The sequence below is a fragment of the Camelus ferus genome, chromosome 8, assembly GCF_009834535.1.
Source record: "Camelus ferus isolate YT-003-E chromosome 8, BCGSAC_Cfer_1.0, whole genome shotgun sequence".
NCBI lineage: Eukaryota > Metazoa > Chordata > Mammalia > Artiodactyla > Camelidae > Camelus > Camelus ferus.
Genome location: NC_045703.1, coordinates 58,025,393 through 58,044,535, shown reverse-complemented (window position 1 = coordinate 58,044,535; position 19,143 = coordinate 58,025,393). Strand labels below are relative to the sequence as shown.

Below are 19,143 nucleotides of genomic sequence, written 5' to 3'. Positions count from 1 at the left end.
ATGGTTCTTTCCCAATGTTAAATAAAATCCTAGAATATTAAAAACAAAAGCAAAAGCTAATAACAAAAAACAAAAAAAGGAGGCTGATATCTTTTACTAGTTTTTGACAGTTTACACAAGCAGATGGAATCAGACAAGGTATTTACTTAACAGAAGTACTTATATTCATAGAAGTCCTATGGTAGTCCTAAAGCTCAGGACTTTTTCTTTTTACCTCCTGAAGGTTGTCGAGATTTACGAGGAGATCGGGGTTCTCTCCGATAAGGATCATTGGAGCCATACAATTCAATAGTTCCCAGGTTGAGAAGTACTGCTTTCTGGAGGTAGTCAACCATCGCAAGGCCATTACAATTACCAAAAACTACCCTGGGAATAGGAAAAGAGCAAATATTTTAGTACAAATAAATAATTACAAGAAAATGCATTGTAGTCTATAAGGCTTAAAAAAAAAAAAAGCATGGGTCTTTAGGAAAATTCCACTTTGAAATAAAACACTATTACAGACATGGAAATACAGGTTACATAAGCCTTTTCCTGGAATTGTGCAGATCTTCTGTACACATTAGTGATTAGAAGTCAATATATAAAAAATTTGATAATTGGAATTGAAATTTAACCAGAGACATAAATCCTCACACTAGGCAACATGACATCTATCTTTCTGACTTAGGGATATTTTGAACCCCTCAGGGAAAGACATTCCCTTCCACTAAGGAAGTAGGGAGTTATACCTTTGGGGAAGTTTTGGTAATCCTTACAGCCAAGAATAAAAAGTAGAAAGCATAAATCTTGGAGGCCTCCCTTTGGACTATTCTGAATGTCTTCTTAATTTTGAGTCAAGAACTACAAATCAACTATAAGTAAAGCAACTATGAACAAAGGGATTTTATTCTTTTAAGATTTCTCAAGCGAGAAGTTGAAAACTGAAATACATAGAAGCACTATATAAGTAAGTAAAACAGGCCGAATAAGAGCTCTGGTGAACTGGAGAGTGCATGAGCCATCTAAAGAGGAAGAGCTTCAACTCAGTTCCTGCTGACTACTCCCAAGAAGGAATGGAGACATGGGCCAGATAATCAGATTTTTCAGATGAAGCTCTAAATATGGATTTTTACATTAGTCTTGGCAACTAGGTCATATTTTAAAAATATACAAAAAGGGCTAAACAAAATATAACTGTGAGCCCAATGAGATCTGTGATCAACTGATCTGCAACTTTCTTTGAAACTTTTTGTTGGTTGTTCTTCTTATTCCCTGTGTGTTTCTTTTATGGCTATGGGCAGTAAAATATTAAAAAAGGGAAGGCCTGTATTCTTACTTTGTGGGGTAGCAAATAAAATACACGAGAGAAGACTATCTCAGACTCTAGCCACTCTTAGTTGGGTACACAACTGCAAGAGACAAGTAGGTGTTAGTCGTTATAAGCAGGAAGAAGTAGTTATAAGGAGTTCCTAGGGCTGGAATCAAGGAGGGAGACAGTGACCTACACATGATAAGCGGTCCTGGGACTGAACAGTTGGCATGTGGTTTCTCTTACACCACAATATTGATTTTTAAAACAAAGAAAAATAAACACTTTTTATAAATCTATCATATAATAAAAAGTATGCACAATTAACACTATGTATTTGAAGGCATGAATTGATAAATATACCTGTAGTACAGATGAATAATTTACTAAACTATTACTAGGCCTTTACAATTTATACAAGTTAACTTTGAAAGGAAAAAGAACAAATTATACAGCCAAGGGTCAACATTTACAGAATCAGCTCAGAACATAGTCTTCTGGGTTGATGTTGCTAGACCTTCATTATACCAAATATTAACAGAGAAACTATTTCTCAGAATTTATCTCTAGGAGGAAATACAGTCGGTCCACGAGATACTTAACTTTACATCAGAAAGCAGTATAAGCATACCCAGAGTAAATTATTCAGAACAGAAATATGTTCCAAATAAATACTGAATTTGGTCTGAAAGTTATGCAACTTTTTAGGTGATGCTATAATAAAAATTATCCTTTCTGTTTTTAAAAATAAGAAAAACATATGGAATATGATGAAGAGACTGAGACTGAAATTATACTTACAATCCATAGGAAGAATTAACTGCCAGGCTGGTTATTTGCTGCGGTGGTTCTCCACCTACCCATACCAACTGAATAACTAATTCTGTCTGATAACCTGGAGACTGTTTGAGAGGTGAATTTTTAACTCTGTAAGAAAAGAAAACATGCTACCTTTTAACCCATCTTTAATTATCTTATCAGCCTATGTAATTATAAAGTCATGCATAAAAAAACTATACAAAAATAACTCTGTGTATATATATATATATATATATATATATATATATATATATATATATATGAAACTGTATGACTTAAAAAATGTAGAAATCAGAATCCTGTCCTCTAGAATTATTTAATCTAGTTGGAGATGAAACACACACATAAATAACAAAAATGAGAAATCAAGTGTAATTTCCACATATAATTCGAGGGTGGTGGGTAGTAAGGGAAGAGGGAGAAGGGGAGAAGTGGGTAGAGAGGAATAAAAGAAGAAAAGTGAAGGATGGAGAGACAAATGAGGAGAAGCAGCAGCCCAAGAATTAAGAGGAGAAAAAAAAGTTAGAGAAAAAAAAAGGATGTTAAAAAAATACAAAAAAATTTTAAAAAGTATGTTTTAACTAAATGAAAACTGGCCAAAAACATAACAAGTTAAGGAAAGAGTTAAAAAAAAAATGTGAGTATGAGTCTTGGTTCTGCCACTTACTAGCTGTCTTTTTGTCTAAAAACTGGGACTATTACTACCTAATCACAGTATGAGAACACTATGAGTGCCTATGAGTTTTGTCAATGGACAAATTACACAAAAGTAATAATATTTTCATTATTGTATAACTAAAAACCAATGAAGATTTATAAGAAATATCCTGGGAAGGTTAACTGGTGGAGGTATGCAAGATGAAGTAGAACAAGGAGAGCCACTAGGAAGTTCCTGTGATCCTTGTGATGCGAAACAGTAAGGAAAAGGTAGATGTGAAACACAGGAAGTAAGTCTCAAAAAGCCTTGCAAATTCCATTAAGGTAGAAACCCTGCAGTTACCTTTAATATTCTAACACAGAGGCACTCAATATTTACTGAGTGAATGAATGAGCTGGAGGCTGGGGGTAGAGGAGGGGAGAAAATGAAGATAATTATTCTAAGTTCCAAAGAAGAAAAAAAGAAAGAAAAAAAGATGTTTCAGAGGAATATGTGGTAACTTTGAGGTGATGATAGGGTCTTCAACTGAACCACTCAGCAAACATTAAAAACTCACTTATATTGAGTAAGTTCATACAAATCATACTGGTTAAACTTGTTATAAACATGTTGGGGGTGGTGAAGGAGAGGTTAAAAGTGTGAGATTTTCTAAGACATAAAATAGTCACTTAGATACAACCTCTGTAAACTCCAAGTGAATTTGCAAGATAAAAAATTTTTAAAATATAGGCAATTTATTTGTGTGTGACTACTTACTTATACTATCAAAAATCTACTTTTACTTTAAGGTTAGAATATTTTTAATTGCACAGACTCTTTCTTTAGTAATTGTTCTTGTAAAACATATGCAAAGCCTGGTTATTCCAACAATTCTTGAGGCTTCTGCCTTGAAGTGAGTGTATAAAGGAAGGCCAGCAGGAATACTATTCGGTGTTGTATTTCCTGACACTAAACTCAGAGGTAAGGATCCTTGGAATCTTTTAGCTGGTTCTCCCAGTGAAGAACACCATGACACTGGACCTTTTGCTGCCATATTTGCTAGACTCTAGGTAAGAAAAGGGTCAGGATGTTGTTCAAATTTCAGTGTAAACATGAACCACCAAGGGTACCCCCAAAATGAACTGAGTTGCACACACATCTGCCTGTGCAAAGCCTGCAAGGCAATACACTCAGAGCTGTATGCTGGCTGAAGCAGAAGTTCTGATTTTCCTCAGGGAAACACTCAGGGATCAGCTACAGCATCCATCTCAGCAGACAAAAATAAAGACCGAGTAGCATTTCATCTCCACCAGAGAGAGCCTCTGTTGATATAAGCATAGCCTGCAGAGGCTGAGTATGCCTTTTCTCCCTGTATGAATTAGATAAAGTTCAAAAAAGTGTCTCCCTTCCCTCTGGCATACTTAATGTACACGTTACATCAGATTTTCAACAGTAGGAACAGGCATTCAGGGATAATTTTAGAAGTGCATATATGGGCACATTTAAGATATAAGTGGTGAAGACACACAAAAGTCTTGGAATTCTTATTTTACTTAGTATAAAGAAACAAGAACATTTTTCAGCAAAAATAAGTCAAAACTGCTGCTAAATCCCCAACTGGTAAAAAATTAGAAACCACAAGAAATGAAGAAATATATTAGATTTTTAAAATACGAAGTATTAAAAAATTACAAAAAATATAAAATGCAGTAATGTCTACAATGGCTACATGCAAGTTATCATTTTAATGTTTTAAATATATGCAAATTATTTTGTTTACTTTTTAAAGACAAAGGTTTGAACTTTTATAAAAAGCTCCACAATTTGTATAAATGTATTTCAAAAGTCAAAATAGTGTTTAGAGGCTTTGCAGTTTCAAAATAATTTGACTCTGGATAAATACCCTGCAGAAGCACAATTAAAATACTTAAATAAAAACAAAATTTTATTGGTAAAAGGAGTAAATCGAATAGTTGCTTTTAACATATTTCTTCAAAAAAAATCATGTATGAAAACATTTTGTATTAAAAAAACAAAAAAGATCTTTGTATTAGTTATTTTAACATCATATTATATTTCTGACTTCTAAAAATTGGCTTTGAGACTGGACTAAACAACGTGAAGCTGATAAATAGCTGTATTTACCTGAGGGCTATTAAAATGAGAAAAAAAAAAAAGAAATATAACTCAAATTGCCTATAATTAAAAAAAGTCACCAGTGAATATGTGGATTTTAGACAAAAATCTCAAACTTGTTATCAAAAACATGTTAACAAAATAAACCTCAAAGATAAATTGTGTTTTACATGCTTATAAAAATTAAACAAAAAGCTGGGGGAATATACATTAAAATCAGAAGAAATGGCATAATTGAAAAATTTACAAATTTAAGTTTAAAGTAGTATAGAGTAAGTAAAAAAAGGGAAGGATGTAGAATTCTGTTATTTCCAAGTCTCATTCTAGCTAAACATATGCCAGACTGCAACAAAAAGGAGGGGTGTGTGTGTATATGCACGAGAGAAAAAGAGAGAGAAGAAACTTGAGACCTTTCTGAAGAATGCAGCTGTGTAACCTCAGTGCTTACATTTTTCAGGTCAGATCAAGTCTCTCATCCTTGGCACTACTGACATTTTTAGCTGACTAATTCTTTGTTGCGAGGCACTGTCCTGCGTACTGTAGGATGTTTTGCACCATCCCTGGCCTCTACATACTGGATGCCAGTAGCACCTCCTCCCCTCGTTGTGAAAATAAGGTCTCCAGACATTGCCAAATGCATTCTGAGGAGCAAAATCATCCCCGTTAAACACTGGCAGAGAACACACAATCTCAAGTTCACATAAACATAGAAAGAAGATTAAAAAAAACCTCTATATTTTTAATAGATTGCTATCACAAGTGATTGTGATACAAAAAATCTGCCTTATCTCTAGGGTGAATGCATTTTTGATTAAGCACATATTCTCCACAGCAATTGTTGAACTATTCACCAATAAAAGAGATTCTAGCAGATCTAAAGCAAAAGCAGGAGAAAGACTGGTTCTTTTAATAAATACAAATTGTCTCTCTTACCACCTTCCCTACCTTGAATCTACTATAACCTGGCTCTTGCCCCCGACTCTTGTACTGAATCTCTTTGACATCTTCCACAATCACTTTTCAGTCATTGCCCTAACTGACACCTCTGTAAATGTAATACTTCTAATCACAGTCTTCATGAAATCCTTCAATGATTTTAACTCTCCTCTTTGTTTTATTTCTGTGCCATAGTTGAGACTCATATGCTTCTAAAAATTTAACCACTCAATAATACAAATTGGACAGAAAAAGGGAAAGAAAAAACTTTGTCCAATTTATTCCTATATAAAAGCATAAGGTATTTAAAGCTGGAATTCTATAATAAGGGTATTTAAATAACAATATGTGGTGTATGTCAGATAACGTTTTGCCTATATTTTCCTCTAGGAGGTTTATTGTATCTTGTCTTGTGTTTAAGTCTTTGATCCATTTTGAGTTAATTTTTGTGTATGGTGTAAGGGAGTGTTCTAGCTTCACTGATTTACATGCTGCTGTCCAGTTTTGTTCTCTTCGGACATTCTACCCAAACAATATAAATAAAAGCAAGAATAAACAAATGGGACCTAATTAAACTTACAAGCTTCTGCACAGCAAAGGAAACCACAAGTAAGACAAAAAGACAACCTGCAGAATGGGAGAAAATTTTTGCAAATGAAACTGACAAAGGCTTGATCTCCAGAATATATAAGCAGCTCATATGACTTAATACGAAAAAAACAAATAACCCAATCTAAAAATGGGCAAAACACCCAAACAAACAATTCTCCAAGGAAGAAATACAAATGATCAGTAGGCACATGAAAAAATGTTCAGTATCACTAATAATCAGAGAAATGCAAATCAAAACTACAATGAGGTATCACCTCACACCAGTCAGAATATCCATCATTCAAAAAACCACAAGTGACAAATGCTGGAGAGGCTGTGGAGAAAAAGGGAACCCTGCTACACTGCTGGTGGGATTGCAGTTTGGTGCAGCCACTGTGGAAAACAGTATGGAGATTCCTCAAAGACTAGGAATAGACTTACATATGACCCAGGAATCCCATTCCTGGGCATATATCCAGAAGGAACCCTACTTCAAAATGACACCTGCACCCCAATGTTCATAGCAGCACTATTTACAATAGGCAAGACATGGAAACAGCCTAAATGTCCATCAACAGATGACTGGATAAAGAAGAGGTGGCATATTTATACAATGGAATACTATTCAGCCATAAAAACGACAACAAAATGCCATTTGCAGCAACATGGATGTTCCTGGAGAATGTCATTCTAAGTGAAGTAAGCCAGAAAGAGAAAGAAAAATACCATATGAGATTGCTCATATGTGGAATCTAAAACAAACAAACAAAACATAAATACAAAACAGAAACAGACTCATAGACATAGAATACAAACATGTGGTTGCCAAGGGGGCGGGGGGTGGGGAGGGACAGACTGGGATTTCAAAATGTAGAATAGATAAACAAGATTATACTCTATAGCACAGGGAAATATATACAAGATCTTATGGTAGCTCACAGAGAAAAAAATGTGACAGTGAATATATATATGTTCATGTATAACTGAAAAATTGTGCTCTACACTGGAATTTGACGCAACATTGTAAAATAATTATAACTAAATAAAAAATGTTAAAAAATAAAAATAAAAATAAATAAATCTTTAATCCATTTTTCTTTCAAAGAAAAAAAAGAAAACAATATATGATGTTAGAGAAGATACAGAAAAAGACAAGAAAATAATTACCAAACAAATGAATCTCTAAAGACCGAATAAACAGAATTTTCAGAGTGGCAGAAAGCAGTCTAACTATACATCTGATCTACATATAAATCAAGACTAAAAAACAATGATGGATTTAGAAGATTAAACTATACATAGAGGAAAGATCCATGCTGGTCTACCAGTATGCTTAGAGATCAAATCTTAGTACTTTAAGGATAAAATCACAGAACCCAATTAGATTCCTCTTGGTGCCACAGAAAAAGGAGCTGGATTAACCACAGCAAAACACAGAAAGAGATGTGGTTAAATCATTTTACTCTATCACAGGAAAATGCTACTTAACTTTACTAATGCTTACAATTTATCTAAGAAGATAATTTCCAAAACATCTCTATTTTTATATAACTTACTTTAAACAAGGGACATTATCACGAAGCCCATCAGATGAACTGCTACTGGTAGAAGGGTGAGACTGAGGAGGGATGGGCTGAGGATTGGTACTCCCCACCGGTGTTGGCAAAGGTGGTGCCTGTTCACCCTCTGGGGATTCCACATCATTTATCTCATATAACAATCGAACTTCAAGCATCTGTCATAAAAATAAGGCAATTTAGCTATACCTAAGCATTACTGTTCATTTTATTACAGTTCATACATACACACACGTATGCTACAGTGGAATGAGAATTTTTAATGGAAACACTTAGTGAGATTTCTAAAGGTAAGGATATAGCAAAGAAAAAAATGCTTCTGACTCAGCTTTTAAAAAATGATTGTGTGTATGTGTGCAAGTACACATGCATGCATTATGATTTTAGAATTTACTGCACTCCTGTTAATACTAGAGTATGCTCATATTCATATTAGTTTTCCTCAAGTGAAACATACAATATATTTAAAGATTTAAATGTTCAGTAAGAAGATACACGTAAAATATGCCTTTTTTCACAAAAGACAGATGGCAATATAAATACTGAGGTGTTTTAAAATTGACTGTAAATAGTCTTTTAAATAATTTGAAAATTTTAAAATGTCAGGTATCTGACATTGAAAATAACTACGGGGGTATTACCGGAATGACTTCTGTAATCACTTCTTGTTTGCTGAATCTATAAATAATGACATGAGCTGAAACTCCAGCTATGCACAGCATCCTACTGTCTGGACACCAGGAGATGATCTGAATGGCATACGGATCTTCATCTACAATGTCTGTGTTTGGCTTGTCATCTTTATTTCTTGACTTTTCAAATACTTTAGACGTCTTTAGTTTATATAATACTTGTAAAGTGACTAAAAAAAAAAGAAAAAATATTTTAGGTATCTTAATACAAAAAGAACAAATATAAGGTAATATTTAATCAGTCATACCATGAAAGATAAGTAGCCTATATTTTTTGAACCATGTTTTTATTCCTAGGTCTACATTTCTCTATTATTCTTTTCTATAATGCATTCATGTACTCATTGACCAAAAAAGATGTACTCATTGTATTCATTAAAAAAAAAACCATCATGATGAATTTAGATAACCTGAAAAAAGTGGACAACAAAAAGATTTTATTAAAAATGTATAAGTATAATGAAAATAATAAAGAACATATTTTGTTTTATAAAATTATTTTCTACATATTTTCTCTCTGAAAGGTACCAATGTTATCTAACATTTCTACATGAGGAAACACAATACACCCTCAGTTAACTGGATTCTAATTGCAAACATTAGTCATTCAAAGCACTTCTTGCTTTTTTCCTGTGTAACTATCATGTATTTTTCACAAAAACATCACAAACTTTTCTGACATAAGTTTAGAATCAGGCATTAAAATTAGTCAACACATTTCTGTTGATTTTAAATATATTCCTGATTCTTCTATCTCTGAGTTGGGAAGAGAAGGTTTGAAGAAATATTAAAGAAAAGATTAGAGTATTTCTGCTGAGAATTATTCTTGATTTACTAATTAATATCCTTAAAATATCTTTAATCTATTATAAATTCTAAACTCACATACTTGATAAATCAGGTATTAAGTTTACAGCACATAAATTTCAAGTTAAATGATGGTCATGCAATTATTACAAAACAGATTATGTAAAAGCAATGATTGTACAGAATATAAGAAATAATATTCAAAATACTTACTTGCAGAAGCATCCCAGAACTTAATTGACCCATCAGCATGCCTGTGAAAAACAAATGAGTTAAGAATGTGTTGAAGAAAAAAAAATTACATTATTTCTCTGTTTGAAATGAAACACACTGTTATTTTAAGTTAGTCACCAAAATGAGGAAAAAGGCATAATTTAGGGTAAATTGGCAGGTTCTATACAATAACTTATTTCTTATATTACAGCATAAAGAAAAGCACTACCTGCCCAATTAATGTTCATGTAGTCCTAATCATATTTAGTTATTATTCATTTATTAGGTGAGAACAGATTTTTTTACTTACCCTGTAATAATTATTTCTGAGTAACTTTGAGCACCCAAGCCCCAATTACCTCCATTAATCGGCCATTCCTATAAGAAAAGATTACTGTATTAAAACAATTTCCAAGCATACCATAATCTTCATTTATCTATATATCAATGACAACAGTAAACAACATATTTTGTTTCCAAAAAGGATTTGTTATGTATTTTCTCTAGAGAAGGTATTGTCATCAAATACTCCAAGATGATAAATATAAAATACTGAAACGTAACAGTAAATACTAAAACTCATGTTCAATACCTTTTTGCTGTAACCTTGACGTTTCTGTCTAGCTCCAACAGAATAAAGTGCAGGAATAAGGTCCACAGGACAATCAGCAAAATATTCACAACACGTAACAGGGGATTCATGGATACTCAAAGGGTATGGATTTTCAAATATAGGATATCTTTAACAACAGGAAAAGAAGAAAGTTAATTTAATGAATTATTACCTATGATTAATGCAACAATGAAAAATTTTAAAAGTAAGCTTATCTAAGAATAAGCTATTCTATTTTATTCCTTATAGTTACATATATTTATATTTATATATATTATTTAGTTATAAATTATATAAATTATAAAAATATATAAATTATATATATATTTATAGTTATTCTATATTCTAGGGATGTCATTTAGAAATAATGTTTTTAAATTCCTTTGTTCCATAATGGTCCTGTTTTTTTTAAAAAGAAAAAAAACTGACTATTAGCACACACTAAGTTGATATGAATTTAGGAATGCCTTAAAGCAAGGTAAATAACACTGTTCACTTATAATTCAGGGTTTCTCAATATCAGTACCATTCACATCTTGGACCAGATAATTCTTTACTGTGGGGGACTGTCCTATGCATTGTGGATGTTTAGCAGCGCTCCTCCCCTCAATAGAAGAAGTCTACACAGACACTCCCAACTATCATCTGGCGGGGCAAAATTGCCCCCAATCGAAAAACACTGAAATATTGAATGGGTAAACTCATTTAAAAATCACATTTAATGTTTATCTCTCAGGAAATACAAATAAGTAATACAATGTTCTTCTATTCAAAAAATACGTAAGTAAACATACTATCATCCAAGTTAGAACAAGCAGAATATGGGAAATACCACAAAAAGCTCAAAGGAGCTATAGTGAGAATTTACAGATCAGATATGATAATCTGTGGTTAAAAAAGAATAGGAAAAGCTTGAAGAAGAAAAGAAGGCTGACTTTGAAAGTTACGTGGATTTTTGATGGCAGTGAAGCAAGTGGAGTGTTTCAGTTGTTGGGGGCTACATAAGACAAGACATGGAAGTGTGATGTTTATTTAACACACACAGTTCAGTTTTTCTAGGGAACAGGCAACAGACTGGAATTGTACCCTGAATTCCTTCTTTGTAGAGCAGCGGGCTGAGAAACTGTTTTTAAATAAGAAATAAAGAACCATAATGGTTTAAAAAAGAGAGTAACAAGATTGATGCTGCTTGTAAAATTACCTGGCAGTGGTATTCATGACACACTGCAAAAGAGACTGCATATGGGTTAGGGTGGAGAGATTACAAGAGTTTTGATCTGGAAGTAAACTGCGAGGGGAGTAATTTTGGTCATGCTGATTTTGTGTGCTCCCAGGGTATCCAAGTATTAGGTTGAATCATATATGATACTTCAACAAATTCTGACTTAAAAATGGATTTTCTATATGAGCAACATAACAGAGAAATTTGGTAATGAGAAATGTGTATCTGTAGCCCTCAAAGAAGGTCAAAGTTATGGATATACATGTAGAATTATCAAAGAAGTGAAACAGTCAATTCTACACTAAAAAGAATCATTTTTCACTATATACTAAAGAAATTGCTTACCAAATTTTATTTCTTACCCATTTTGTGCAAGATCTATAAGTACTAAATCCTTTTCTAGTAGAACAACTACAGCATATGGTTCTTGAAAATCTGGAATAGGGAAAACAATGAATGAACAATATGCAAAAGGACAGCAAATTAGTTAACAAACATTTCTTGCTTGGTTTTTATTTTATTTTGTTCCATTCTCTCAAGCATTCAACATTCTGATCTTGTACTTCATATAACTTAAAGCCAGTATGTTTTAAATTAGATAAATCTATACAATAACTCATAAAAATTATTTCAGTTTTGTAAAGATGAACTAGACAAGAAGCTCACAGTAACTTCCACAGTATTGCAAATTCCAAGACAGGACGCGAATAACAAGTTCCAAATTTAAATTTAATACCCATAAAAACAAGTCTCCTTATTGGATCTCATGAGAACCCATTAGAGTACTACTATAATATCATAATCGCTTTCTTGGGTATTCTCTATGTGCATATTAGCTATAAAATGCATTACATACTTATATTTTAATTAGCTTCAAATAAAGTAAAAAAAAGATCCTGTTGAATTCCTCTTGAAATAAAATATGCCAGTTGTTATGGTTAATTTCATGTGTCAACTTGTCTTTCCGATGGTGCCCAGCGGTTTGGTTAAACACAAGTTTAGATGTTGCTGTGAAGGTATTTGTTATATATGATTAACATTTAATTCAGTAGACTCTGAGTAAAGCAGATTATTTTAGATAATATGGGTGGGTCTCATCCAATCAGCTGAAGGCCTGAAGAGCAAAGAGAGGTTTTCTGAAAAAAGTAATTTTGCCTCACAATGGCAAAGTTTGCCTGAGTTTCCAGCCTTCAGAATTCAGACTCAAGATTGCAACATCAAACTTTTTCCTGAATTTTCAGTCTATAGTAAGTTTTCACAATTCCTTAAAATAAATTCATATTCTCTCTCTCACTCTCTCTCTAAAATCTCCTACTGGTTCTGTTTCTCTGGAGAACCATAACTAATACACTAGTAGTTTAGAGGATTTTTAAATGTTTCTTAATGCGGACAGTTTTGTTTATCCTTCAAAGGCACTTACTATTTACCCATAATATTAAATAGATAAAATTTATTAAACAAAATTAACTTCCGAAATGAAATAAAATTGGCAGTTATAAAGGTAGCAGCTCTCCCCTAGAAGAATTAGCACAACAGGATAAGGAAACTACTTAGATAACATATAGGTCTTTGTTCTGAATAACAGATATTTACAGAGAATGAGTTTGAAGGACACAGAGCTTACCATTTGGGTATGGTGTTTCACAGAGTGTTAGAAAATCAACAATTGAATAGTCCATTTCTAGCACTGCAGTACTTTTCCCATGCATAACTGTTAAGCAAGGTCTTCTTCCTACAGTGTCATATGACAAACCTCCTGACAAAATAATAAAGGGTTCCCTGGAAATAAAATACATAGATAGGATTATAAGTAGCATAGTGGAGACTATTTTCTTGCTCTATCATAACTTTTTTGTTTAGTGAAATAATAAAATCTTAAATTTTCACATTTTTATGCATCATTTAATTGAATACTCACTGTGGATTTTTTAACTGCATTAGGTAAGACCCAGGTGAATTCTGGAAAATTAATCTATAGTAAGAATTCAACACTGATCACATTTGACTTTCATACCTCCTTTTGATCCCCCTATTTTTTTCCTTTATCCTCTTCATAAAATTGTCAAAAAATTCTCTGGGTTTCTGCTGGTAAGTCTTTTAAAAGTACTGCCATTATTTCCAATCACAATAACCTGACCTTCTCAACAGAATTTGTAAGAGAGAATGATCATGCCCTAAGGCATCCATTGTATGTAATGAATTAACTTCCCATTGATGTATCAAGAGTGTACTAGCTACAAATTACCCTAGAGAAAACAAGAAAATGGTCACTTAAATCATCTTCTGTACGGGCTTAATTCTCTCCTGGAACCTTGGCTGGTATGCTCTCAAACTACACCTCCCACGCCCATCTAACCCCTTCTGATGAGTCCTATAACTCTGCCTCCCTATTAGTCATTATTAAATTTAGTGATTAATCTAGATCTACTTTTAAAAAGCTGCATATCTAAATATGCAAAAAAGAAAAACTAAATATCCTTTCATATGTTTTGGTCTGTGAACTTCTTTAACTTGCCTGTTCATTTTTTTGTCCATGGTTTTATTGGATTAGTAAAATGGCGCTCTCATGCCTAGTCTAGACAGTAAACACACCGTGATAAGTATGATGAAGAGAACAGAGTGATGTGCTGCATATGAGGGAGGGGTTACTATAAGATAGAACAGTCAGGAAAGGCCCCTTAAGTAAGGATAGATGAGCTGGCAACAGAATGAAGAGGAGCCAGCTATTCACAGATCCTGAGGTTGGAGTTGAGAAGGATATACATTCTATACTGCAGGAATAACCACTGTAAAGACCCTAAGTCAAGAATGAGCTTGGCATATCTGAGGAGCTAAAAGGCCAGTGTGGCTCCAAGACAAGTGAGTGAAGCAATACGTGTTAACAGATGACACAACCCCCAATCTTGCAAACATATCCTGTTTACACTGTTAGGAGCTCAAGAACCGGTCTCCTCCATTTCATTCTCACAATTACTTCTGTATTATTTCTGGCCCTAGTAACTTACAGCTTATATTATTACAATAGTATTAGGTTTTTCATTGCCTGAGATATATAGACTGCCCTCTCATTTTCTGTTGGACTAATTCCTATTTCTCCTTTAAAACTTAGTCTAATCATTAGCTCCTCAGAAACACTTTTCCTGACCCATCTTCCCTGACTGAGTGCCCTTCCTGTGTTTCCAAGCACCCTTCGCATACCTCTTTTCAACATTTCCACATTGTATTGTCATTTTTTTATATACTTTCCATTTGTACTGTCATCTCCTTCAGGACACAGAATGGTATTTTACCTCTGTACTCTGAGGCCCTAGCTAGGTATCCAGCCCCAAAAGTGTCTGTCAATTACATTTTAAATACCACTAGACCTACTGCTTAGCTGGTCACTCGTGCTAGACTTACTGACTCAGAAATGCGGCAGGAGGGGCCCAGCATCTCAGGTGGTTTCAGCAAGTTTCTTCCAAGTTTTTTCAAATGAAGATATGCCATTCTATTTCAGAGTTAACACTTAACTATGTATTTGGTGGGCAGAACTGTACCTTAGCTCTTGAGAGCTACCAGGTAACAAGTATCTTAAATTTACCACTCGAATCCCAGTGCTTAACACAAAGTCCAAACACACACAGATTACTGAGTGAATCAATAGACAACTGTTGATTCTTAAGAGACACTATATCAAATTTCTAAGATTCTCAGTTCACATTTCAAACATAAATTGTGATTATCCAATTTAAATAGTCTAAGGGAAATCTGTGCAACTATGATCTTGTATTTGGTGTTAAGCTGTCTACTTTACAGGTAAAAGTTACAAGTTTAGTTTCTGCTGATTATATGTCAATTAGTATAATAGGTTCACCTGCATACGGTTAGAGTGAAAAATAAATTGTGACGCACACTCGAAAAGTAATAATGAATTCCTTCAACTAAGTTTTTTGAGACATCAAATCAAAATGGAACACTCAAAAACAAAAGTTTCAAAAGTGCGAATGTTTAACTTAAGGGCCAGGAAGCAAAAAAGAAAAGAAAATTGAAAATATCAGGAGATTTAAAGCACTCTTTTTATCATATAATGTCACAGTTTTGAACAATGCTTCTCAAACTATCTATAGTCAAGAACTATCTACGAAAATGTTTAATACACTGGCAATCCACATTTTTGTAAGAGAAACAAAAACTAAATGTGTATGTAGATGCTGCAGCAATGTCAAACAACATTAAAGTTTCTACACTCTCACTCTTGATTTCTGGACTTACTTTGTCTCAGACCAGTTAGCAGACTGGAACCATGCATGCATCACACTTTGAGTAGCACTAGTCTGGAACATGGAAAGTTGAGTCTCCTAGTGATGGGTACTACATGACAGCCTATCATTATCAGGCGAAAATGTAAGGATGTCATTGAGGATCTCACCCCACACCCCTCACACTCTGTGGAGTTCAATCAGAAACCACAGAACTCTTCAGCTGGGCCTGTCTGGATAGAGAGAACAACTTTTTGAGAATAAGAGAACTAATGCTTAGTTATGAGAAGTTTTCATCTGGGTACTATTTGAGTGAACAGAGAAATACCTGGGTACCACAAGAATAAATCACTATGATAATGAAATGACACAAAAACTTGCTTAAGTGCTCCTATAAACTGAAAATTTCTGAACCTTAATAACTTTAGAAGAATTACAGTACTCTCTTGTAGCCAATAAAAGCTGATAACCATAACAAAAGCTAGTATGATGAAGTTGCCAACTGCATGGCAACACAACTTTCTCAACCTGTATTTTGCAGGACAGAGCATCAGTTGCAGTGTGAAGTTAACAGAAAGCAAAACAAGCAGTGAGCATCAACATGGTAAATCCACGAGATAAAGATATAGTTTAGTAGACCTAGCCTAAACATACAAATTCCACAAAATTTATGTTTTGGGATGTCAGTCTACTACAGTTTTTACATGCAGATTGGTTAGGATGCATGAGATTTATAAGTACACAACAGCAATTCGTATTAGTCCACTACTTTGGTTCTTTCTAGTATCGATACGTATATAAGAATTTAACTATGTAACAACTAGGCACTTTTTTTCTGAAAAAGAAATCTATACTCTTTAATGTACTCTCTGCCATATGGAATTAACTTGTGATCAAATGGACTGTATATGAGGTTCACAGTGTTACAAATATGATTTCAAAGCTTATCTATAAAATAAATTTCAAAATCACTGACTGTAGATAAGGTCTTACATAGATTTGATCCTCGTGCTCTAGAAAGATATAATCTAAATTACACAAGCTGATATCAATATATATTATAAACATCCAAGTCAAAGTACTAGCATAATCAGTGAACTACCATTAAAATATTCAGTCTATGTACAGATCACAAGTGAAAGGATTTCAGGTAAAAAATGTAGATTAGGATGCAAAATGATGGGAAATCTATCCTTAAATTAGCTTGAACAAGCCATAAAGCTTTAAGAATGCACCAGAGAACTGATTTAGAGGATGAAGGAAGCAGATACTAAAAAAAAAACAACTGTAGGAAAGCTCAGAATGAACTTTAATAGTAGGAAAAGGAGAATGAATAAACTAGAGGCAGTATAAGAAGGGGATATCTGAATAGCTTTAACAAATACATAACAATTTTGAAAATAATTAGGTATGAAATAAACCTATGTATTTTAATAAATAACACATATTCAAAACTACAAGATTTTAAATTCTATTTTAGGATTTCAGAAATGGAAAAATTGTTACCAAGTGGATATCAACCACTAACATATTAATTTTATTGAATTCATCAGATAGTTTCTAGATACAAGGGCACAGACAAGCATATGAATAATTTCTTGTTCCTGTCAAAACATAAAAGCTTAGCTGGACAATTGCTTACAAAAAATTAAATTGGAAAATTTCTAATCATTGCTGCTTTGCCTGCAGATACAAACAAATTTAACTTCAATCCCTTATGATAGCAGGCTGCCTCCATTAACAGCAGTCATTTCACACTGTGGTTAGAGAATTTCAGATCATTCTAAAGCATAAATGCTGATTTTTAAGGTAGTGAGTTAATAAAACAAAGTCATCCCACATTAATGAGACTGATGAAATTATTATATTTTATGCTCAGTTCTATAAAGTATGCTTTCAAAAAGCAATGTGGCAATTTGTCAAGATTTATAAAAATATTTTATCTTCAAAATTTTACCATGGGAAATTTGGCAAAGAAATAGTATAACAGTAAAAATCTTCTGTTGAACCCTCTATAATTTCAAGAGAGAGAATATGTTCACTACATATAGTATCTATAATATTAAAAATCTGATTATAATATCAAAGAACCTAAATGCTTGACAAGAGGGAGGTATGTCTGAGTAAACTACACAGCCCTTGAGATTAATTATTTTAAAAAACTGATAAAAACTATAATACTTTAGACTCATTAAGTAGAAAAAAATACCAAACTGAATATGCTTTAGGAATATAATTAAGTAAAAATGGATATGTATCTGAAAAAAGACTTAGGGAAAAATGAACAAATGAAAAAAATTGTTTTAGAATAGTGGAGTTACATACAGATCCTATGCTTTTCTTGTTAGGAGTTTATATAATGTTAGGCATTTTTAAAAAAACCTAGACTTTTCCAAAACCAGATCAGAGAATAAGATAATAATTGTTGTTAAAAGTGAAATATAATATTTATGACTAATTAAACTTTTTTAAAGTGCATTTTTCCTGTGAAATACCATGAAAGTATTATTTTTAATTTGCCATTTTTAATGTCATTTTTAATGTCATTTCCATATTTGTCACTACACCTTGTATTAAAGTACTGCTAAAATGTAGCTTATGCTGAAAAATTTTCTGCTTCCTAGGTCACTCAAGAATAACTATACAAATTAAGGTAAGATATTATTATGATTCATCCATCCAACAAGCATCCTACTGAGTGCTTCATATGTGCTGGTCACTGTGGTAGGGGCCAAGAATTCTCATTTTCCATCATTTAATTTCCCCACGTCACTCCCACCTTCAGCCAGCACACTCCTCTCTATCACACCTTTTACTCTTGTCATCTACTTTACCTACTTCAATGATCTATTTCAGGACCTAAAACCTATCTCAATCCTAAGATTTCTGGTGTGGCCAAAAAATTTTTCTAGAAGAATGGATCTACATGACAATGCTTTCAGTACTTAAGAAAGTTACCTTCTCTACCTGTACTTTGGCTTCACCATGAGAAACCCACTCTAAAACTTTCTTCCCAAATTCTTCATTTTCAGTGTCTCCTATTGCAAAGTCTCTTCCTTTTCTGCCATTAGTCATATGGAAGTCTTTCCTAATTCAAAGTAAAAATAAAAATCTGTCTTACTCTTCTTGATGACACATAATTGCTACATATATCTACTGCTGAATTCACTAAATACATGTTCTAAGTGAGTGTTTTCCATTTCTTTCTTTTAATGACCCTAAATCCTGGCTCATGTTTGAAATGATGCTAATAGAGTACCCTTATAAATTAATCCTTCCTACAATATATGTCTTCTAACCTTTCTTCTATTATCATTCTAATCAATCTTTCTATAGAAGCAAACAGTGCTTACTTACTCTCTTCTACAAAC

The 19,143-nt window shown here is 33.1% G+C and overlaps 1 protein-coding gene across 5 annotated transcripts in view; it reads right to left on the bottom strand.

The window, feature by feature from the left end:
- The window catches only part of STXBP5 (syntaxin binding protein 5), a 156,903-nt gene that overhangs the window by 60,552 nt on the left and 77,208 nt on the right, over positions 1–19,143 (bottom strand). For all 5 annotated transcript variants that reach the window (XM_014559948.2, XM_006185439.3, XM_032485110.1 and 2 more), the window contains exons 10-18: positions 13,159–13,313; positions 11,897–11,969; positions 10,292–10,439; positions 10,010–10,077; positions 9,700–9,740; positions 8,629–8,849; positions 7,967–8,145; positions 2,093–2,218; positions 215–366 (exon numbers count right to left, since the gene is read on the bottom strand). In XM_014559948.2, coding sequence (XP_014415434.2) covers positions 215–366; positions 2,093–2,218; positions 7,967–8,145; positions 8,629–8,849; positions 9,700–9,740; positions 10,010–10,077; positions 10,292–10,439; positions 11,897–11,969; positions 13,159–13,313 — 1,163 coding nt within the window. The remainder of the gene's footprint in view (positions 1–214; positions 367–2,092; positions 2,219–7,966; positions 8,146–8,628; positions 8,850–9,699; positions 9,741–10,009; positions 10,078–10,291; positions 10,440–11,896; positions 11,970–13,158; positions 13,314–19,143) is intronic.